Source organism: Somniosus microcephalus, chromosome 4 (assembly GCF_052327205.1).
Source record: "Somniosus microcephalus isolate GS21.2 chromosome 4, FLI_Smic_1.0, whole genome shotgun sequence".
Lineage (NCBI taxonomy): Eukaryota > Metazoa > Chordata > Chondrichthyes > Squaliformes > Somniosidae > Somniosus > Somniosus microcephalus.
Window position 1 is genome coordinate 315,853,626 of NC_140990.1, and position 23,820 is coordinate 315,877,445.

Sequence of the window (23,820 nt, forward strand, 5' to 3'; positions counted from 1 at the left end):
ATAAGGAATAATAAGGGGGAAAAGTCACTAGTGGGTGTAGTCTATAGGCCTCCTAACAGTTGCAACTCTGTTGGTCAGAGTATAAATCAGGAAATAGTTGGGGCTTGTAATAAGGGGACAACTATATTCATGGGGGATTTTAACTTTCATATTGACTGGACAAATCAAATTGGGCATGGCAGCCTTGAGGAAGAGTTCATAGAGTGCATTAGGGACGGGTTCCTTGAGCAGTATGTAACTGAACCAACCAGGGGGCAGGCAATCTTAGATCTGGTCCTGTGTAATGAGACAGGATTAATAAAAAATGTCCTAGTAAAGGATCCCCTTAGAATGAGAGACCATAACATGGTTGAATTCCAAATTCAGTTGGAGGGTGAGAGAGTTGGATCTCAAACCAGCGTACTGAGCTTAAATAAAGGAGACTATGAAGGTATGAGAGTAGAATTGACTAAAGTGGACTGGGAAAATAGATTAAAGTGTAGGACGGTACAAGAGCAGTGGTCTACATTCAAGGAGATATTTCACAACTTTCAAGAAAAATATATTCCACTGAGGAAAAAGGGGAGTAAAAGAAAAGGTAGCCATCCGTGGCTTAGTAAAGTAATAAAGGATAGTATCCAACTGAAAACAAGGGCATATAAAGTAGCCAAATCTAGTGGGAGGATAGAAGATTGGGAAGCATTTAAAAGCCAGCAAAGAATAACTAAAAGATTAATTAAGAAAGGGAAGATAGATTATGAAAGTAAACTAGCAAAAAATATAAAAACAGATAGCAAAAGTTTCTACAGTTATATAAAAAGAAAAAGGGTGGCTAAAGTGAACGTTGGCCCCTTAGAGGATGAGACCGGGAAATTAGTGGTGGGGAACATGGAGATGGCAAAAACGCTGAACCAATATTTTGTATCAGTCTTTACAGTAGAGGACACTAAAAATATCCCAACACTGGACAAACAGGGGGCTATGGGGGGGGGAGGAGCTAAACACAATTAAAATCACTAAGGAGGTGGTACTCGGTAAAATAATGGGACTTAAGGCGGATAAATCCCCCGGACCTGATGGCTTACATCCTAGGGTCTTGAGAGAAGTAGCGGTAGGGATTGTGGATGCATTAGTGATTATTTTCCAAAACTCCCTGGACTCAGGAAAGGTCCCGGCAGATTGGAAAACTGCTAATGTAACGCCCTTATTTAAGAAGGGAAGTAGACAAAAGGCTGGAAACTATAGATCAGTTAACCTAACATCTGTGGTTGGTAAAATGTTGGAGTCCATTATTAAGGAAACAGTAACAGGGCATTTGGATAAACATAATTTAATAGGACAGAGTCAGCATGGTTTTGTGAAGGGGAAGTCATGTTTGACAAATTTGCTCGAATTTTTTGAGGACGTAACATACAGGGTGGATAAGGGGGAACCAGTGGATGTGGTGTATTTGGACTTCCAAAAGGCATTTGACAAAGTGCCACACAAAAGATTGCTGATCAAGATAAGAAATCACGGGATTGGGGGTAATATACTGGCATGGGTGGAAGATTGGCTATCTAACAGAAAACAAAGAGTTGGGATAAATGGTTCATTCTCGGGCTGGCAATCAGTAACTAGTGGTGTTCCGCAGGGGTCAGTGCTGGGACCCCAACTCTTTACAATCCATATTAATGATTTGGAGGAAGGGACCGATTGCAACATATCCATGTTTGCCAACGATACAAAGATGGGAGGGAAAGGAGTGAGTGAGGAGGACATAAAAAACCTGCAAAATGACATAGACAGGCTAAGTGAGTGGGCAGAGACTTGGCAGATGAATTATAATACTGGAAAGTGTGAGGTTATGCACTTTGGCAGAAAAAATCAAAGAGCAAGTTATTATCTAAATGGAGAAAAACTGCAAAGTGCTACAGTACAAAGGGATCTGGGGGTCCTGGTGCATGAAACACAAAAAGTTAGTATGCAGGTGCAGCAGGTGATCAGGAAGGCCAATGGAACCTTGGCTTTTATTGCAAGGGGGATGGAGTATAAAAACAGGGAAGTCTTGCTGCAGTTATACAGGGTATTGGTGAGGCCACACCTGGAATACTGCGTGCAGTTTTGGTTTCCATATTTAAGAAAAGATATACTTGCTCTCGAGGCAGTTCAGAGAAGGTTCACTCGGTTGATTCCGGAGATGAGGGGGTTGACGTATGAGGAAAGGTTAAGTAGGTTGGGCCTCTACTCATTGGAGTTCAGAAGAATGAGAGGCGATCTTATCGAAGCATATAAGATTGTGAGGGGGCTTGATCGGGTGGATTCGGTGAGGATGTTTCCACTGATGGGTGAGACTAGAACTAGGGGGCATAATCTTAGAATAAGGGGCTGCCGTTTCAAAACTGAGATGAGGAGAAACTTCTTCACTCAGAGGGTAGTAAATCTATGGAATTTGCTACCTCAGAGAGCTGTGGAAACTGCAACATTAAATAAATTTAAAACGGAGATAGACAGTTACCTAGCAGATAAGGGAATTAGGGGTTACGGGGAGAGGGCAGGGAAGTGGACGTGAGTCTAGGTTCGGATCAGCCATGATCCTATTGAATGGCGGAGCAGGCCCGAGGAGCCGTATGGCCTACTCCTGCTCCTGCTCCTTATGTTCTTATGTTCTTAAACAGGTAATTTTCAGATTGGCGGGTTGTAACTAGTGGGGTACCGCAAAGATCAGTGCTTGGGCCTCAGCTATTTACAATCTATATCAATGACTTAGATGAGGGGACTGAGTGCAATGTATCCAAGTTTGCTGCTGATACAAAGCTGGGTGGGAATGTAAGTTGTGAGGAGGATGCAAGGAGGCTGCAAAGGGAAATGGAGAGGATAAGAGAGTGGGCAGTAAGGTGGCAGATGGAGTTTAATGTGGGGAAATGTGAAATTATCCACTTTGGTCAGAAGAATAGAAAAGCAGAATATTTTTTAAAAGGCGAGGGACTAGTTAATATTGGTGCTCAGAAGGATTTGGGTGTTCTTGTATACGAATCACAAAGTTAACAGGCAGGTACAGCAAGCAATTAGGAAAGCAAATAGTATGTTAGCCGTTATTGCAAGGGGGTTGGAGTACAAGAGTAAGGAAGTCTTGCTGCCTTGGTGAGACCACACCTGGAGCACTGCGTACAGTATTGGCCTCCTTACTGAAGGAAGGATATACTTACCTGCATCGAAGGTTCACTAGATTGATACCTGGGATGAGAGGCTTGTCCTATGAGGAGAGATTGAGTAGATTGGGCCTATACTCTCTGGAGTTTAGAAGAATGAGAGGTGATCTCATTCAAACGTATAAAATTCTGAGGGGGATTGACAGGGTAGATGCTGAGAGGTTGTTTCCCCTGACTGGAGAGTCTAGAACTAGGAGGCACAGTCTCAGGATAAGGGGTCGGCCATTTAGGACTGAGATGAGGAGGAATTTCTTCACTCGGAGGGTGGTGAATCTTTGGAATTCTCTACCCCAGAGGGCTGTGGAGGCTCAGTTGTTGAGTACAGTAAACTCTTTCTTATCCGGCAACTACGGGACCAGGATGGTGCCGGTTGATAACAAAAATTCTGGATAACAGAGAGGTAGGCTATTTTTAACACAAACAAGAATAAAAACCACTGACTAACTCGGCCACCACGGGAGACGCTGACTCGGCAAAACGAGTGCTGGATGGATTCGGCAAGATTACCGGTTATCTGTTTTGCCAGTTATTAAAGAATTCCGGATGATTAAGTGCTGTTTAAACAAGAGTTTACTGTATATTCAAATAGATCAATAGATTTTTGGACTCTAGGGAAATCAAGGGATATGGGGATCGGGCGGGAAAGTGGAGTTGAAGTTGAAGATCAGCCATGATCTTATTGAATGGCGGAGCAGACTCGAGGGGCTGCATGGCCGACTCCTGCTCCTATTTCTTATCGATAGCAAAATAATGCAGATGCTGGAAATCCGAAATAACAACAGAAAATGCTGGAAAAACTCAGCAGGCCAGGCAACATCCGTGGAGAGAAAATAGAGTCGACGTTTCGGGTCGAACCCTTTTTCAAAACTGGAAAGGAAATGAAATAGATCGAAGGCAGGGCTGCGATAGAACAAAAGAAGTAAAGAGACATTAAGAGGTATTCAAAACCAGACGAGATGGTAATAGGACAAGTGGAGACAAAGGACGGCTCAGATTAGGTGTGAAGTGTACTGGCAGAATGAGAAACAGCTGCCATGTGGGAGAGAGGAAAAAAAAGGAAAGGGGGAGGGAGGGATATTGGTCGATAACCTATCCCCAGAGATGGAGACGGAGAAGTCGAGGAAGGGAAGGGAAGAGTCAGAGATGGACCACGTGAAGGTGAGGGAAGGGTGGAAATTGGAGGCAAAGTGAATGAAATTGTCTAGTTCGGGGCGAGAGCAGGAAACGGGTCTCCATTTCTCTGCTCCCCTCACTCACTCCAACCTACCTCCCTCTGAACATGCAGCACTCCATTCTCTTAGATCCAACATTGTCATTAAACCCGCTGACAAGGGTGGTGCTGTTGTTGTTTGGCGAACTGACCTCTACCTAGCGGAAGCTGAGCGCCAACTCTCCGACACCTCCTCCTACCTCCACTTGGACCATGACCCCACTACCGAACATCAAACTACCGTTTCCAAGACTGTCACTGACCTCATCTCCTCTGGAGATCTTCCCCCCCGCAGCCACCAACCTCATAGTTCCCCAACCCCGCACAGCCCGCTTCTACCTCCTTCCCAAGATCCACAAACACGACTGCCATGGTAGACCCATCATTTCAGCCTGTTCTTGCCCCACGGAACTTACCTCTTCCGATCTCGACTCTATCTTTTCTCCCCTTGTCCAGTCTCTTCCCACCTACATCCGCGACTCTTCGGACACCCTCCGCCACTTTAACAGTTTCCAGTTTCCTGGCCCCAACCGCTTCCTTTTCACCATGGACGTACAATCCCTCTACACCTCCATCCCCCACCAGGATGGCCTGAGGGCGCTCCGCTTCTTCCTTGAACAGAGGCCCGACCAGTCCCCATCCACTACCACCCTCCTCCGTCTGGCTGAACTTGTTCTCACATTGAACAACTTCTCTTTTAACTCCACTCATTTCCTCCAAATCAAAGGTGTTGCTATGGGTACCCGCATGGGTCCTAACTATGCCTGCCTTTTCGTGGGATATGTGGAACACTCTTTGTTCCAGTCCTACTCAGGTCCCCTCCCTCACCACTTTCCGATACATTGATGACTGTATCGGTGCCGTTTCCTGCTCTCGCCCCGAACTAGACAATTTCATTCACTGTGCCTCCAATTTCCACCCTTCACTCACCTTCACATGGTCCATCTCTGACTCTTCCCTTCCCTTCCTCGACTTCTCCGTCTCCATCTCTGGGGATGGGTCATCGACCAATATTCACTACAAGCCCACTGACTCCCACAGCTACCTGGACTACACTTCCTCCCACCCCGCCTCCTGTAAGGACTCTATTCCATTCTCCCAGTTTCTCCGTCTCTGCCGTATCTGCTCTGACGATGCCACCTTCCACACCAGTGCTTCCGACATGTCTTCCTTTTTCCTCAATCGAGGATTCCCCTCGACCGTGTCCGTTCTATCTCCCGCACTTCTGCCATCACCCCTGCCCCTCCCTCCCGGAACCACGATAGGGTTCCCCTTGTCCTCACCTTTCACCCCACCAGCCTCCACATTCAACGGATCATCCTCTGCCATTTCCGCTACCTCCAAAGTGATACCACTACCAAACGTATCTTCCCCTCCCCTCCCCTTTCAGCATTCCGTAGGGACCGCTCCCTCCGAGACACCCTAGTCCACTCCTCTATCACCCCCAACAGCCATTCCCCTTCGCCTGGCACCTTTCCGTGCAAGCGCAGGAGATGTAACACCTGCCCCTATACCTCCCCCCTTCCCACTGTCCAGGGCCCCAAACACCCCTTCCAGGTGAGACAGCGGTTTACTTGTACTTCTTGCAATCTAGTATACTGTATTGGCTGCTAACGATGCGGTCTCCTCTACATTGGGGAGACCAAACGCAGATTGGGTGACCGCTTTGCGGAACACCTCTGTTCAGTCCGTAAGGGTGACCCCGAGCTTCCGGTCGCCTGTCATTTTAATTCACCGCCCCATTCCCACTCGGACCTCACCGTCCTCGGCCTCTTGCATTGTTCCACGGAAGCTCAAGGTAAACTCGAGGAACAGCACCTCATCTTTCGATTAGGCACCCTGCAGCCTTCCGGACTCAATATCAAGTTCAACAATTTCAGATCATAACCTCGGCCCCTATTACATTTTTACTTATATTTTTTTGTCCACCCCTTTGTTTTGGGTTTTCCCTCCCCCCCACCTTTCCTTTTTTTTCTCTCTCCCACATGGCAGCTGTCTCTCTTTCTGCCAGTACACTTCACACCTAATCTGAGCCGTCCTTTGTCTCCACTGTCCTATTACCATCTCGTCTGGTTTTGAATACCTCTTAGTGTCTCTTTACTTCTTTTGTTCTATCGCAGCCCTGCCTTCTATCTATTTCATTTCATTTCCAGCTTTGAAAAAGGGTTTCGACCCGAAACGTCGACTCTATTTTCTCTCCATGGATGTTGCCTGGCCTGCTGAGTTTTTCCAGCATTTTCTGTTGTTATTTCCTATTTCTTATCTTCTGTTTTTATGAATGTTACTAGGTCTCCAAGGGTTCTCTAATGAAGAGAGATTATATAAACTAGATGACATGAATCGGTTTTTCATGGAAGAAAGACTTGTGAAGTGATGCTGAGCGGCCTGTGGGTGGCGCTGTCCAGGGAGAGTATAAATACTCGGGCACGGGCCCAGCTTGCGCGGGGACATTCTTAACAGGAACTAGTGAAGGACACAACTAGACCTCCATGTTGTAAAACAGTTGACTAAAGCTTTGTTTAACGCTTAGACCAAGTGCCTAGTAGTTTTCTTACCTCACTAGGCTTGTATTCCGTGGAATATAGAAAGTTAGAGGGTATTTTGGTTGAGGTTTTTATGATTTTTGAAAGGAATTAGGGTAGATAGAGAGAAACTTTTTCCACTTGTGGGGGGGAGTCTCGCACAAGGGGACATAACCTTAAAACCAGAGCCAGGCCATTCCGGAGAGAAGTTAGGAATCACGGCTTCACGCAAAGAGTGGTAGAAGTGTGGAAATCTCTCAAAAAGCAGACGATGCGAGCTCAGTTAATAATTTGAAATCTCTGATCGAAAGGTTTTAGCTAGACAAGGGGGTACAAAGGACTATGGAGCCAAGGTGGGTGGATGGAGTTAGGATACAGATCTGCCATGATCTCGCTGAATGATGGAGCAGGCTCGAGGGGCCGAATGCAGTGTTCCGTCTAATTTTTTGGGGGCCTGCGCGGGCCGTTGAAAATAGCGTGTGACATAAGAAACTCACTAAGCACTTGGTTGATTATAAAACAAGGCTTTAATCAACTGTTTCACAACCATGAGATTCTAGTTACATCACTAGTTCCTGGTTACAAAAACGTCCTGGGCAAGCTGGGCCCACGCCCGAGTATTTATACTCCTTGGATGGTGCCACCAGCTGGCCGCCCAGTGTTATTTCATGAGTCATTTCTTCATGAATGATAAGATTCATGACAGCGTGCATGTGCGGTTTTTACATTGAAAAGCCGGATGCGCAGGATCCTTGGAGTGCTGTGCAGCTTACAGGGAACGTTGGCTGACTGGCCTCCTCCTGTTCCCATGTTCCATTCAGCCCAATGGGCCCATGCTCCACATGAGCCTCCTCCCACCCTGCTTCACCTCACCCAATCAGCGTATCTTTCTGTTCCTTTCTCCCTCGTGTGTTTATCTAGCTTTTCCCCCTTATCTGCCCATCTGTCTCATTTCAAAAGAAAAAGACCAGCTTTATTCAGAAACGAAAGCAAAATACTGCGGATGCTGGGAACCTGAAATAAAAACAGAAAATTATGGAATCATTCAGCAGGTCAGGCAGTATCTGTGAAGAGAGAAACCGAGTTAATGGGCAGGATTTTCCTTGGGCCTTGGAGGCGTGTGGGGGGTTAAAACCCCGAAATCAAGGGTCCCGACCCCATCCCGCACCCAACCCGTCTCCATGCCAGTTTCAAAGGTTGGCGGGTACCCGCCCCGCACTGGGACCCGCCTCCCCGAGGCGGGAAGGGATTAGTGCCAATTAACTGCCAGTTAACAGGCAGTTTTTAGCCTAAACCCTATTTTTAATGCTGAAGTGTGGGATTCCTGATGGAAAATCCAACCAAGTGTTTCAGGTCGATGACCTTTCATCACAGCCGGAAGGTGCTCGAGCTGAACAGGTTTTAAGCAAATACAGAGCCAGGGGAAAGGGGAGTGGGTCAGGGAAAGAACAAGAGGGAAAGTCTGTGATAGGGTGGAAGGCAGGAGTGATTAAATGACAAAATGGCTGATGCTGCAAGGCAAAAGGAGATGGTAATGGGACAAGTAAAGAAGCAGGGAACTGCCTATTTTAGATCTGGTAATGTGTAATGAGACAGGATTAATTAATGATCTCATAGTAAAGGATCCTCTAGGGAAGAGTGATCATAACATGGTAGAATTTCACATTCAGTTTGAGGGTGAGAAACTTGGGTCTGAAACTAATGTCTTACCCTTGTAATTGCCTTTATTTAAGTTTATGAAGACCGAGTTGGCTAAAGTGGACTGGGAAAATAGTCTAAAAGGTAAGACGGTAGATAAGCAGTGGCAGACTTTTACGGCGATATTTCATAACTCTCTCAACAAAGATATATTCCAGTGAGAAAGAAAGACTCTGAGAAGGATGAACCATCCATGGCTAACTAAGGGAGCTAAGGAAGGTATCAAATGGAAAGAAAAGGCATACAATGTTGCAAAGATTAGTGGTAGGCCAGAAGATTGGGAAATTTTTAGAAACTTGCAAAGGATGACTAAAAGAAAAGTAGAGGGAAAAATAGATTGAGAGTAAACTAGCAAGAAATAAGAGCTTCTACGGGTATATAAAAAGGAAGAGAGTAGCTAAAGTAGACGTTGGTCCCTTAGAGGATGAGACTGGGGAATTAATAATGGTAAACAAGGAAATGGCAGAGACTTTGAACAAATATTTTGTATCTGTCTTCACGGTAGAAGACACTAAAAGCATCCCAATAATAGTGGAAAATCAAGGGGCTATAGGGAGGAACTTAAAACAATGACTATCACTAGAGAAAAAGTACTAGGCAAACTAATGGGACTAAAGGCTGACAAGTCCCCTGGACTTGATGGCCTACATTCTAGGGTCTTAAAAGAAGTGGCTGCAGAGATAGTGGATGCATTGGTTGTAATCTACCAAAATTCCCTAGACTCTGGAGAGGTCACAGCAGATTGGAAAACCGCAAATGTAACGCCCCTATTCAAGAAAGTAGGGAGACAGAAAGCAGGAAACTATAGGCCAGTTGGCCTAACATCTGTCATTGGGAAAATGCTGGAATCCATTATTAAGGGAGTAGTAGCAGGACATTTAGAAAATCATAATACAATCAAGCAGAGTCAACATGGTTTTATGAAAGGGAAATTGTGTTCGACAAATTTACTAGAGTGCTTTGAGGATGTAACGAGCAGGGTGGATAAAGGGGAACCAGTAGATATAGTGGATTTCCAGAAGGCATTCGATAAGGTGCCACATAAAGGGTTACTGCACAGATAAGAGCTCACGGTGTTGGGGGTAATATATTAGCATGGATAGAGGATTGGCTAACTAACAGAAAGCAGAGAGTTGAGATAAATGGGTCATTTTCAGGTTGGCAAACTGTAACTAGTGGGGTGCCACAGGGATCAGTGTCAGGGCTTCAACTAGTTACATTCTATATTAATGACTTGGATGAAGGGACCGAGTGTGCAGTTGCCAAATTTGCTGATGATACAAAGATAGGTAGGAAAGCAAATTGTGAGGAGGACTCAAAGGCCTAGAAATTCGGTGGGCTGTGCCACCAGTTAGCGCCCAAAGAGGGCACTTAGTGGCTTTAGCGCCACTGGCCACGCCCCCTGCGAAATTTAGCAGGGCGCTAATGGGGCGTTAGCCTGTAGCGCTGTGCCACCACCGATGACGTCATCGGTGTGAGCAGCGCCCCGCTACCGCCCCGATCGCGATATTGGGTCGCGCCCCCCGCTGTAACGCCGGTCGCAATCTGCGACCGGTTCAGGGGGGCCGACCTGCGGCGGTAGTGGCGCTAATTAAAGGGGAGGTGCGGGCGGCCATTTTTTTTTTGCTGGCCTCCTCGCGCTGCCGTCCCCGGCCTCCTGAGCCCCCCCGGGCAGTGCCGGCTGTGCCCCAAGTGCCCGGCTCTTTTGCCGGCACTCGTGATCTCTGATCGCGCTGGTGCAGGCCCCTCCCCTTTAAGAAGGGGAGGAAGGCCTGCAGTACCGCAGCGCGCCGTGCCGCAGCGTGTGGCGCTGCGGCACGTTGTGCTGCGATATTCAGTTTCAGCACCCCAAGAGGGACGCGGGGCGCCTCGAGCAGCGCCCCGCTTCCGTTTGGGGCGCTGAAACTGAATATCGCGCTGGCACAAGCGGCTCTGTCCGGAGCGGTAATTCCGGCGCTCAGGCGAGCTGGGCGCCACCAAATTTCTAGGCCAAAAGAGTCTGCAAAGGGATATAGAGAGGTTAAGTGAGTGGGCAAAAATTTGGCAGATGGAGTATAATGTGAGAAAATCTGAGGTTATCCACTTTGTTATGAAGAACAGAAAAGCAAAATATTTAAATGGAGAGAGACTACAGAATGCTGCGGTACAGAGGAATCTGGGTGTCCTCGTACATTAAACACAAAAAGTTAGCATGCAGGTACCGCAAATAATTAGGAAGGCAAATGGAATATTGACCTTTATTGCAAAGGGGATGGAGTATAAAAGTAGGGAAGTCTTGCTACAGCTGTACAGGGTATTGGTGAGACCACACCTGGAGTACTGCATACAGTTTTGGTCTCCTTATTTAAGGAAGGTGTAAGAGCCATGAAAGCTTAAGAAAATACTTTAAAATAGTGGTTAAATGGCATAATACAGTTAATTTACCTGACCGACTTATTGTATTAAGAAACCCCCTATTTTCTTGCTCCAGTAGTATAGTCCGAGACACCCCCTTCATTCTTGCCACAATGGTACAGTCCCTAAGCCACACATGGTGTGCAGCCATTTTACAGTTTAAACTGCACGTGGCTGAAGGAGGCAGAAGTTGTGAGGTTTGGAGCAATACAGTTTTTGACCGTGTTCGTTTATACGTGTTTGCTTTGTAATTCCGTTTTGTTAAGTGTTATAGTAAACAGTTTAAAAGACAAAGCTACGTTTGGGAACGTTTTATTTCGACACGCGTCTACTCGTTGTTAAAAGCCCCACAGCTCAGTGGCTGCCTGTTTGGAAACTAAGAAGCGCCACTACAGAAGGATATACTTGCATTGGAGGCAGCTCAGAGAAGGTTCACTAGGTTGATTCCTGGGATGAAGGGGTTGACGTATGAAGAAAGGTTGAGCAGGTTGGGCCTATACTCATTGGAATTTAGAAGAATGAGAGGGGATCTTATTGAAACATATAAGATTCTGAGGGGGCTTGACAGGGTAGATGCTGAGAGGATGTTTCCCCTCATGGGGGGATCTAGAACTAGGGGGCACAGTTTCAGAATAAGGGGTCGCCCATTTAAAACGGAGATGAGGAGCAATTTCTTCTGAGGGTCGTGACTCTTTGGAGTTCTCTACCCCAGAGAGCTATGGAGGTGGAGTCATTGAATAGATTCAAGGCTGAGATTGACAGATTTTTGAGCTAACGGGGTGTCCAGGGTTATGGGGAACAGGCAGAAAAGTGGAGTTGAGGCCAAGATCAGATCAGCCGTGATCTTATTGAATGGTGGAGCAGGCTCGAGGGGCTGAATGGCCGACTCCTGCTCCTATTTTTTATGTTCTTAAAAGATGGCTCTCGAGGGGGTATAAATGGTTACCGCAGAATAGCCTCATTATGGACAGAACTTCGGGTCCCCACGGGTGAGTACGCGCTGGGTACTTGCGCGTAGGCCTAACGAAAGTGTCGGTTTCGTGCATGCACTGCGCATGCGCGGGAAACCGGAACTTCCGTTCCCTTAGGAAGGGGTTCACAGGTCGAACGCGTGCGCCGGAGAGGCAGCGCGTACGCCTGGAACTTCCAGTTTTTTTTTTACAGGTTTCTCCAGGAGGGCAAGGCCTGCTTTTAACAAGGTAAGTGGTGAATTAAGTAAAATTAAAACATTTTTTCCGCAAGTTTAGTATTTTTAAATACTTTAAAGAAAGGTAAGTTTATTTTTAGCCCCGTTAGAAACTGTAATAAATTTTTCCAAAAATTTAAATTATTGTTTAAAATAGTTATTTTATGTAATTTATAGTTATTTTAAAAATGTGATTTAAAAAAAAAATTATTTGAAGTTTTAGTGATGTTTTGGGGCTGAATTGTATTCATAGATTTGACAGCTCTTCCTGTCAAATCTATGAATACAGATTCCCTGCTACCATTGGCTCTCCATGGCCCATGTGATCCCAGGGGACGCTTCGAACTAACTGCGCCCCTGGGATACGCGAGCAATGCGCCCCGATGTTGGAGCAGGCCCAGGATCGGAATCCCACAGCACAACGGCCGGCGCGCTAGGTAAGTGCAGGTCGGAGGCTTGCACCCGCGGGAAGCCCCCGACCCGAATTTCTGGGCCATGGTGTCCAATTCTGAGCACCTCACTTTAGGAAGGATGTCAAGGCCTTGGAGAGGGTGCAGAGGGGGAGAGAAGCAGGCCAAAGAGGAGAAGGCTTCCATGGCCCTGGAATATAACGGAGAAAGGTGGGTAGACCCCAGGGATGCAGAGAACCCCACCGGCCGTGTAACAATATGGAAGCCCCAGCCCATCCCACTCCTCCTCCACTTCCAGTGGCCCTGGTGCAGCCACGCTCCATTACCAACAGCTGCTGTTCCAGAGACATTCGTGGCTATAACTATCAGAAAAGCCTGAACAGGCTGGGACTCTTTTCTCTAGAAAAGAGAAGGCTGAGGGGCAACCTGATAAAGGTCTTTACGATCATGAATAGGTTTAATAGGATAGACGTAGAGAAGATGTTTCCACTTGTGGGGGAGACCAGAACTAGGGGCCATCAATATAAGATAGTCCCTAATAAATCCATTAGGGAATCCAGGAGAAATTCTTCACCCAGAGAGTGGTGAGAATGTGGAACTCGCCACCATAAGGATGAGTTGAGGCGAATAACATAGATACATTCAAGGGGAAGCTAGATAAACACATGAGGGAGAAAGGAATCGAAGGATGTGTTGATGGGGTGAGATGAAGTAGAATGGGAGGAGGCTCGTGTGGAGCATAAACACCGGCACGGACCAGTTGGGTTCTGTGCTATACATTCTGTGTAAACAAAATGGGAGCGGTGATTAAGATCTGAAGTTGTAAACTCGGTGTCAGGGTCAGGAGGCTCCTCTATTCAGAAACTTTTGGACAAAGTGTAGGAATGGAAAATGTTAGAGATGAACAGCAAGTAGAGAGAGTGGGGATTGACTCCGCTTTCACCTGGTACAGTTCTGATGTCCAGGGGTTGTTGCCATCGGGACAGAGTTGAGAAGGTTACGTGGCCTTTGGGCGGTGGAAGAGGCAGTTGTTTTTGTTTTAATTATTCATTCTCGGCGACCCCATCCCCACACCTTACCCTTCCATACAACCAATCAGTGTTGGTGGAGTGCAGGGAAAAAGAACAAACTTGTATTCACAAGACCAGAAGGAATTCAGCCACTCGGGTCTGTTCCACCATTCAATTAGATTAGGTGTTCTTGTGCACCAGTCGCTGAAGGTAAGCATGCAGGTGCAGCAATCGGTTAAGAAGGCAAATGGTATGTTGGCCTTCGTAGCAAGAGGGTTCGAGTACAGGAGCAAGGATATCTTGCTGCAGTTGTACAGGGCCTTGGTGAGACCACACCTTGAGTATTGTGTGCAGTTTTGGTCGCCTTATCTGAGGAAGGACGTTCTTGCCATGGAAGGAGTGCAGCGAAGAGTCACCAGGCTGATACCTGGGATGGCAGGAATGACATATGAGGAGAGATTGTGTCGATTGGGCTTATACTCGCTGGAGTTTAGAAGATTGAGAGGGGATCTCATCGAAACCTATAAAATTCTGTCAGGCCTGGACAGACTAGATGCAGGAAGGATGTTCCGATGTCCAGGGAGTCCAGAACCAGGGGTCATAGTCTAAGGGGTAAGCCATTTAGGACAGAAATGAGGAGGAATTTCTTCACCCAGAGAGTGGTGAACCTGTGGAATTCTCTACCACAGAGGGCGGTGGAGGCCAATTCATTAAATATATTCAAGAAGGAGTTGGATATATTTCTTAAGGCTAAAGGGATATGGGGAGAAGGCAGGGACAGGGTACTGAATTTGGATGATCAGCCATGATCTCATTGAATGGCGGAGCAGGCTCGAAGGGCCGAATGGCCGACTCCTGCTCCTATCTTCTATGTTTCTATGTTTCTAGACCATAGCTAATCTGTATATTAACTGCATCTGTAACCCTTAATACCCTTGTCTAACAAAAATCTAGCAATCTCAGTTTTGAAATGTTCAATTGACCCCCCTCAGCCTCAACAAATTTTGGGGGAGAGAGTTCCAGATTTCCACTCCCCTTTGTGTGAAGAAGTGCTTCCTGACATCACCCCTGAACAGCCTGGCTCTAATTTTAAGGTTCTGCCCCCTTGTTCTGGACTCCCTTCACCAGAGGAAATAGTTTCTCTCTCTCTCTACCCTATCGAATCCTTTAATCATTTTAAACACCTCAATTAGATCACCCCTTAATCTTCTATACTCGAGGTAATACTAGTCTGCGCAACCTGTCCTCATAATTTAACCCTTTTAGCCCCAGTATCATTCTGGTGAATCTGCACTGCACCCACTCCAAGATCAATATGTCCTCCTTGAGGTGCGGTGCCCAGAACTCTAAATGGGGTCTGACCACAGCTTTATACAACAGTAACATAACTTCCACACCTCCTATACCACCTTTCGTGACCTCTTCAAATTGCGGTCATGGGATCTTTTACGTCCACCTGGGTGTCCTGATGAGGTCTCGGTTTAACGTCTCATCCCGAAAGACGGCACCTCCGACAGTGCAGCGCTCCCTCAGTACTGCACTGGGAGTGTCAGCCTGGATTATGTGCTGAAGTCTCTGGAATAGTGATGGAGGAGAGCTGGGGTTTTGTATGAGTTATGTGCGAGCATTTGATTCTTGAGTTACACTGCTTTAGAAAGCTGTGTGCAAGTCGCTCTGTAACACAACCGGGGTGTTCCATTTCCACAGAGCCATCTGCCCGGAGGATAGCCATGGAGCTGGATAAATATGGCATCGATCTCCGAGACCTCAGCGACCAGCAGCTCAACAGCATGTCGGCGGCAATTCTTCAGCTCATGAAACAGGATGGCCAGCCTGAGCCAGGTAGGCCTGAAGGGAGGGAGAGGATCTTCAGCAAGACCGTGTCCTGGGGGGGTGAAGGCAAAGTATGGGGGGTGGGGGTAAAGTGTGGTGGATGGGGGGGTGAGGGCAAAGTGTGGTAGATGGGGGGGTGGGGGGGGCAATGTGTGGTGGATGGGGGGTGGGGGGGCAATGTGTGGTGGATGGGGGGTGGGGGGGCAATGTGTGGTGGATGGGGGTGGGGGGGCAAAGTGTGGTGATTGGGGGGGCAAAATGTGGTGGTTGGGTGGGGGGGCAAAGTGTGGTGGTTGGGGGGGCGGGGGGGCAAAGTGTGGTGGTTGGGGGGGCGGGGGGGCAAAGTGTGGTGATTGGGGGGCGGGGGGGTGGGGGCAAAGTGTGGTGGTTGGGGGGTGGGGGCAAATTGTGGTGGTTGGAGGGGTGGGGGCAAAGTGTGGTGGTTGGGGGGTGGGGGCAAAGCGTGGTGGTTGGGGGGTGGGGGCAAAGTGTGGTGGTTGGGGGGTGGGGGCAAAGTGTGGTGGTTGGGGGTGTGGGGGCAAAGTGTGGTGGATGGGGTGTGGGGGCAAAGTGTGGTGGATGGGGGGTGGGGGCAAAGTGTGGTGGTTGGGGTGTGGGGGCAAAGTGTGGGAGGTCGGATAAGTGTGGGGGTTTGGAGTTGGGGTAAGGTTGGGGATGTGGGAGTGCCCGAACCTGGAATTGTGTGCGTGTAATATATCCAAACAGTAATGAGTAATCCGTGACGTAAGAAAACTAATGACATGAATCAACTGAGCGGCCAGCGGGTGGTGCTGTCCAGGGAGAGTATAAATACTCGGGCACGGGCCCAGCTTGCGCAGGACATTCTTAACAGGAACTAGTGAAGGACACAACTAGACCTCCAAGTTGTGTCCTTCACTAGTTCCTGTTAAGAATGTCCTGCGCAAGCTGGGCCCGTGCCCGAGTATTTATACTCTCCCTGGACAGCGCCACCTGCAGGCCGCTCAGTTGATTCATGTCAATCCGCTTTTACTAAAATGCTGATTTCACCACAGGGACAAGTATTTAAATAACAGCTGGGTGGAACGATTCAGATTTTATTCGCTCCCGTGACTTGGAGGCCAAGACACACTCTGAGTCAGAAGGTTGGGGGTTCGAGTCCCACTCCAGAGACTTGAGCACAAAATCCAGCTTGGCACTCCCAGTGCCAGTACTGAGGGAGCGCCGCACTGTCGGAGGTGCCAGCTTTCAATTGAGACATTAGGCCTAATCTGCTCTCTCAGGTGGACATAAAAGATCCCGTGGCGCTATTGTGAAGAAGAGCAGGGGAGTTCTTCCCGGTGTCCTGGCCAATATTTATCCCTCAACCAAAAATGATCACCTTTCTGTTTATGGGACCTTGCTGTGTGCAAGTTGGCTGCCGCATTACCTTATTCCAACACTTCAAAAGTACTTAATTGGCTGTGTGGCGCTTTGGGAAGTCCCGAAGGCGCTATATAAATGCAAGTTCATTCGTTCGTTCTTTTAACCCGTTGTGGGTAATTCCCGTCTGATGTTACACTAACGGGATTAATGGCTGCTTCTTTCTCTTCCAGCTCCGATGGAGACGGACAGTCTGGTCCGGAAGAAGGTGAGATTTGTAAATGACAAATGCCGGTCCAGAATACGGAACTCTTGATATCGTCGGGGGGTGGGAGGGGGGATGGTGCCTGTTTCCCCTCTGATGGCTGAGTGGAGGAATGCACACCGCCCAGTGTGGTACTGAACCCCCACAAACCAGGAAGGTCATAGGTCCTCCAGTGGGACCTGTTGTGATCCGTTATCGTAGGAGCGGGAGTAGAGGCCCTTCAGCCCCTGGATCCTGTTCTGCCATTCAATTAGATCACATGCACATCCCCGAACCCCGAATTCCATCGCTCCACCCTTGGCGGCCATGACTTCAACTGCCTGGGCCCCAAGCTCTGGAATTCCTTCCCTAAACTTCTCCACCTTCTCTCTCCTTTTAAGACACTCCTTAAAACCCATCTCTTTGACCAAGCTGTCCTAATTTCTCCTTATGTGGCTCGGTGTCAAATTTTGTTCGATAATCGCTCCTGTGAAGCGCCTTGGGATGTTTTACTACGTTAAAGGCGCTATATAAATATAGTTGTTTTTGTTCTTGTTGTTGAACAGAGAATAAAATGGGAGACAGGAAGAGATTTTTCCTCAACTTCAATATACAGTGATGTCTTGATCCAGAACTGAAAGAAATCAGTATTTGTAGGGAAATTGACGGGATTGAAGGCTGATAAATCCCCAGGGCCTGATAATCTACATCCTAGGGTACTTAAGAAAGTGGCCCTAGAAATAGTAGATGCATTGCTGATCATCTTCCAACATTCGATGGAATCTGGAACAGTACCCGTGGATTGGAGGGTAGCTAATGTTACCCCACTTATTCAAAAAAGGTGGTAGGGAGAAAACGGGGAATTGCAGACCGGTAAGCTTGACATCGGTAGTGGGGAAAATGCTAGAGTCCATTATAAAAGATGTAATAGCTGAGCACTTGGAAAACAGTGACAGGATCGGACAAAGTCAACATGGATTTACAAAAGGTAAATCGTGCTTGACTAATCTACTGGAATTTTTTGAGGATGTAACTGGTAAAATAGATAAGGGAGAACCAGTGGATGTGGTGTATTTGGACTTTCAGAAGGCTTTCGATATGGTCCCGCATAAGAAGAGATTAGCATGTAAAGTTAAGGCACATGGGATTGGGGGCAAGGTATTGACTTGGATAGAGAACTGGTTGGCAGACAGAAAGCAAAGAGTTGGAATAAACGGGTCTTTTTGTGGCAGGCAGTGACTAGTGGGCTACCGCAGGGATCGGTCCTTGGACCCCAGCTATTCACAATATAAATGATCTAGACGAGGGAACTAGATGCAATATCTCCAAGTTTGCAGACGACACAAAGCTGGGTGGGCATGTGTGCTGTGAGGAGGATGCAGAGAAAATCCAGGATGATTTGGACAGGTTGGGTGATTGGGCAGATGCATGGCAGATGCAGTATAATGTGGATAAATGTGAGGTTATCCACTTTGGTGGCAAAAACAAGAAGACAGATTATTATCTGAATGGCAATAGATTGGGAAAAGGGGAAGTGCAACGAGACCTGGGCGTCCTTGTGCACCAGCCGCTGAAGGTAAGCATGCAGGTGCAGCAGGCGGTTAAGAAGGCAAATGGTATGTTGGCCTTTGTAGCGAGAGGATTCGAGTACAGGAACAAGGATGTCTTGCTGCAGTTGTACAGGGCCTTGGTGAGACCACACCTTGAGTATTGTGTGCAGTTTTGGTCGCCTTATCTGAGGAAGGATGTTCTTGTTATGGAAGGAGTTCAGCGAAGATTAACCAGACTGATACCTGGGATGGCAGGAATGACATATGAGGAGAGATTGGGTCGATTAGGCTTATATTCGCTAGAGTTTAGAAGAATGAGAGGGGATCTCATTGAAACTTATAAAATTCTAACAGGACTAGACAGATTAAATGCAGGAAGGCTGTTCCCGATGGCGGGGGAGTCCAGAACCAGGGGTCACAGTCTAAGGATAAGGGGTAAGCCATTTATGACTGAGATGAGAAGGAATTTCTTCACCCGGAGAGTGGCGAACCTGTGGAATTCTCTACCACACAAGGCTGTTGAGGCCAATTCATTAAATATATTCAAGAAGGAGTTAGATATATTTCTTAAAGCTAAAGGGATCAAGGGATCAAGGGATATGGGGAGAAGGCAGGGACAGGGTACTGAGTTTGGATGATCAGCCATGATCTCATTAAATGGCGGAGCAGGCTCGAGGGGCCGAATGGCCTACTCCTGCTCCTATCTTCTATGTTTCTATGTAAGAAAATTATGCATTCTCGGGACGATTTTGGGTGGGGTGGACTTGGTTAAGATGAGATGGAGCCTGGCTTGTCAGGAATGCAGTGGATTCCAATATTGAAGTACTGGTGCTGAGCAAACGTCTCGTGTCTTTGCAGGCCTCCATGATGGAAGGGACCATGCGGCACTGGCAGGAGATGGAATCGAGGGAGAGCAGCGAATCCCAGATCCCGGACCCCGACAACGCCCTCCAGCCCAGCACTCCCGGCGCCTCGAAAGCAGGGGGAAGGGACGGCGAGAAGGTGGTGGCCGCCATCATGGCAGCTGCCAGTCCGAGCGAGGCGGCGAGCGGGCGGAGGGTCCAGGCGACGGCTGCGGAGCTGGACGAGACCCGGGAGGAGCTCGGCCGCGTCCTGCAGGACATCGACCTGATCCCTGAGCGGCCGCTCAAACAGACGGACGGACTCGAGCCGGAGAGGGCTCCAACCGGCGCGGCTTCACCACAGAAGGAGGAGTACGCCTACATCGTCACCAACAAGAAGTAAGAACCATGTTTATCTGGGAGGAACTAATGAGCTGATTCCCTGCTCCGTCTTGAGTCTCCACTTGCACTCGGAGCCCATGTGACCGGACCGGCTTGTGACTTGTCCTGGAGTTGGTTGTGTTCTCGGTACTGCCCTGTAAATCCAGAGCGGGGCAGCTCCCCGGTCACTCAACTGATGACTTGCTTTGAGGAAAAAATGCCGCCATTCTAGGGGCCACAGTGATGTTGGTAGGTTCAAGGATAAATATTGGCCCAGGACACCAGGGTGAACACCCCTGCTCCTCTTCGAAATAGTGCCGTGGGGTCTTGTATGTCCACCCGAGAGGGTAGACCCACTCCAGAGACTCGAGCACATAATCCAGGCCGACACTCCCAGTGCAGTGCTGAGGGGTTGCTGCACAGTCGGAGGTGCCGCCTTTCGGATGAGACATTAAACCGAGGCCCCGTCTGCTCTCTCAGGCGGACGTAAACGAACCCATGGCACTATTTGAAGAGGTGCGGGGGAGTCCTCCCACAATTCTGGCTAACATTCATCCCGGTGCTGCCATCACCACCAAAAAAACAGATCAACCGGTCATTCACCTTGAAACACGTTTGTGGGAGCTTGCTGTGCGTAAATTAGCGACTGCATTTGCCTACATAAGAACAGTAACTACACCTCAAAAGGAAAGGACGTTGAAGGCACTAAATAAATGTCAGACCTTTGATTGATACGTTGGGTTTAAATCATAGTGTGACATTTCACTCTGCCAACCCTCCAGGATTGCCCTGGAGCCTCCAGGAATTGAAAATTAATCTCCAGGATGCTGCGCCAAGCAAAAATCCTAGGGTGGGGCGGGGGTTAATAAAAATTGTGGGTTTTTTTCCATTTTCTTTTAACACTTTCGTTTATTAGTTGGAAAAATGTTGGCAATGAGGGAAAAAGGCTGTTTGGCAGGCGGTCAAGATTCATGCAATTCAATTGGTTAATGAAGAGTCTTGTTAGCTTTCCGATTGGCCGTGGGAAGGTGGGGCAACGCGATCATTGACATGTCAGGCGACCAATGGCATGAATGTGGGCAGGAGCAGGACGATGATTGACATGTTGGGCGACCAATGGCATGAATGTGGGCAGGAGCAGGACAATGATTGACATGTTGGGTGGCCAATGGCATGAATGTGGGCAGGAGCAGGACGATGATTGACATGTTGGGCGGCCAATGGCATGAATGTGGGCGGAGCAGGACAATGATTGACATGTCGGGCGGCCAATGCCGCAAATGTGGGTGGAGCAGGACAATGATTGACATGTCGGGCGGCCAATGGCGGGAGCGTGGGGGGCGGGGCAGTTGGCGCTGGGAGGTCAAGTGATGAAACCGCCAGGAATACATCCAACCAGAGTTGGCAACCCTAGTGAAATTGGTAAAACATGTAAACACATCAGTAAACGGCTTTTTAACTAAAGAAACAGCCTAACCCTGTGACGTAATAAAACTCACTACGCACTTGGTTTGAGTATAAAGCAAGGCTTTAATCAAATTGTTTCAAAACATGGAGGTCTAGTTATCTTTCACTAGTTCCTGTTTACAAAATGACCTGGGCAAGCTGGACCCACGCCCGAGTATTTATACTCCTTGGACGGCGCCACCAGCTGGCTGTCCAGTGTTATTTCATGAGTCTTTCTTCATGGATCATAAGATTCATAACACCCTATACAATAGCAGTGTAATGTCAAGTGTTGGATCTTCACCAATTTGTGTTGTGATTGCCGTGCCTGCCCTGGGTTCACCGTGTGTCTCTCTCTCTCTCTCTCTCTCTTTACGCTGAGCAGGCCCTTGACACTCTCTGACGGGATTAAGTTACTGGAGTCCTTGGCTCACCAGATGCATCTCGCAACAGTCAGTTTCATCAACATCAGGCAAGTGGCAGCGGGAATGAGTTATGAAGTTTTGGATATCAAGGGATGTGGGGATCGGGCAGGAAAGTGGAGTTGAGGTCGAAGATCAGCCATGATCTTATTGAATGGCGGAGCAGGCTCGAGGGGCCGTATGGCCAATGACTCCTCCTATTTCTTATGTTCTTATGAATGAGAATGGGAGCGGCAAAGATCAGAAACTGTCCCCAGGCACCAGATCACCCATTCAGCCACACCAAACAAGAGTTTCCTCTCCTGACCTCTCTAACCTCCTCCAGCCCTAGGAAATGTGCATATATGTCATGGGGCGCAGAAACAATTTTAAAGCAGAGTGCATTGGTATATGCCACAGTTTTAAATGTTTGACAGAAACACTTGGTCCAACATTCCAAAAGAGAGACTCCACAGCCTCGCCCCCTCCCTATCTCTGTAACCTCCTCCAGCCCTACAACACCCCCCCCTCCCCCCGAGATCTCTGCACTCCTCCAATTCCGGCCTCTTGAGCATCCCCGATTATAATCGCTCCACCATTGGCGGCCGTGCCTTTAGCTGCCTGGGCCCTAAGCTCTGGAATTCCCTCCCTAAACCTCTCCGCCTCGCTCTACTCCTTTTAAGCTATAGCTCAGTGGGTAGCACCCTCGCCTCTGAGTCAGAAGGTTGTGGGTTCAAGTCCCACTCCAGGGACCTGAGCACATAAAGCTAGGCTGACACCCCCAGTGCAGTGCTGAGGGAGCGCTGCACTGTCGGAGGTGCCGTCTTTCAGATGATACGTTAAACCGTTTGCTCTCTCAGGTGGACGTAAAAGATCCCAAGGCACTATTTCGAAGAACAGCAGGGGTGTTATCCACAGTGTCCTGGGCCAATATTTATCCCTCAATTCACATAACAGAAACAGACTATCTGTTCATTCTCACATTGCTGTTTGTGGGACCTTGCTGTGTGCAAATTGGCTGCTGCGCTTCCCACATTACAACAGTGACTACACTCCAAAAGTACTTAATTGGCTGTAAAGCGCTTTGAGACGTTCGGTGGTCATCAAAAACAGGAAGACAGATTATTATCTGAATGGCAATAGATTGGGAGAAGGGGAAGTGCAACGAGACCTGGATGTCCTTGTGCACCAGTCGCTGAAGGTAAGCATGCAGGTGCAGCAGGCGGTTAAGAAGGCAAATGGTATGTTGGCCTTCATAGCGAGAGGATTCGAGTACAGGAGCAAGGATGTCTTGCTGCAGTTGTACAGGGCCTTGGTGAGACCACACCTTGAGTATTGTGTGCAGTTTTGGTCGCCTTATCTGAGGAAGGATGTTCTTGCCATGGAAGGAGTGCAGCGAAGATTCACCAGACTGATACCTGGGATGGCAGGAATGACGTATGAGGAGAGATTGGGTCGATTGGGCTTATACTCGCTGGAGTTTAGAAGAATGAGAGGGGATCTCATTGAAACTTATAAAATTCTAACAGGACTAGACAGACTAGATGCAGGAAGGATGTTCCCGATGGCGGGGGAGTCCAGAACCAGGGGTCACAGTCTAACGATAAGGGGTAGGACATTTAGGACTGAAATGAGGAGGAATTTCTTCACCCAGAGAGTGGTGAACCTGTGGAATTCTCTGCCACACAAGGCAGATATCTCCTTGTGCCTCGGTGTCACCATTTTGTCTGATAATCGCTCCTGTGAAGCGCTTTGGGACATTTTACTACGTTAAAGGCACTAAATATATTTAACAACTTGCATTTATAAACGATAATGATACGACTGCCATGCACTGAGACATGATGAGAGGGATAAGTTAGTGAGGAGATGTTGCAAAGTAGTTTTAGGAAAAGGAAGCAATGATTTTACTTGAGAACTATGGAGCCACATCGAAGCAGAGGTTTCTGATCCAGTCTTGAGAACGAACCCATTGTTGCAGTGCTCCCCTCCACCATTAGGTGGCAGACGTTACCAGGGAAACTGGCTGTAACAGGGAACAGGCACTGGACATTAAATGGGTCTTATTCCCCTCCCACTGCATTCTGACAGTGCCGTGACATGCAATATCCCCCAGCCTCTTCCCTCCTCGATACTTGGCACCCCATCCACCACCTTAAACATTCACTCCCTCCACCACCGG

At 48.0% G+C, this 23,820-nt stretch overlaps 1 protein-coding gene across 1 annotated transcript in view; it reads left to right on the plus strand.

The window, feature by feature from the left end:
• The window catches only part of LOC147120628 (receptor-type tyrosine-protein phosphatase-like N), a 395,267-nt gene that overhangs the window by 142,758 nt on the left and 228,689 nt on the right, over nt 1–23,820 (plus strand). The window contains 4 exon segments of the mRNA XM_085986775.1: nt 15,308–15,442; nt 17,008–17,042; nt 19,427–19,809; nt 21,623–21,709. Of these exon segments, the coding sequence (XP_085842901.1) occupies nt 15,308–15,442; nt 17,008–17,042; nt 19,427–19,809; nt 21,623–21,709 (640 nt within the window).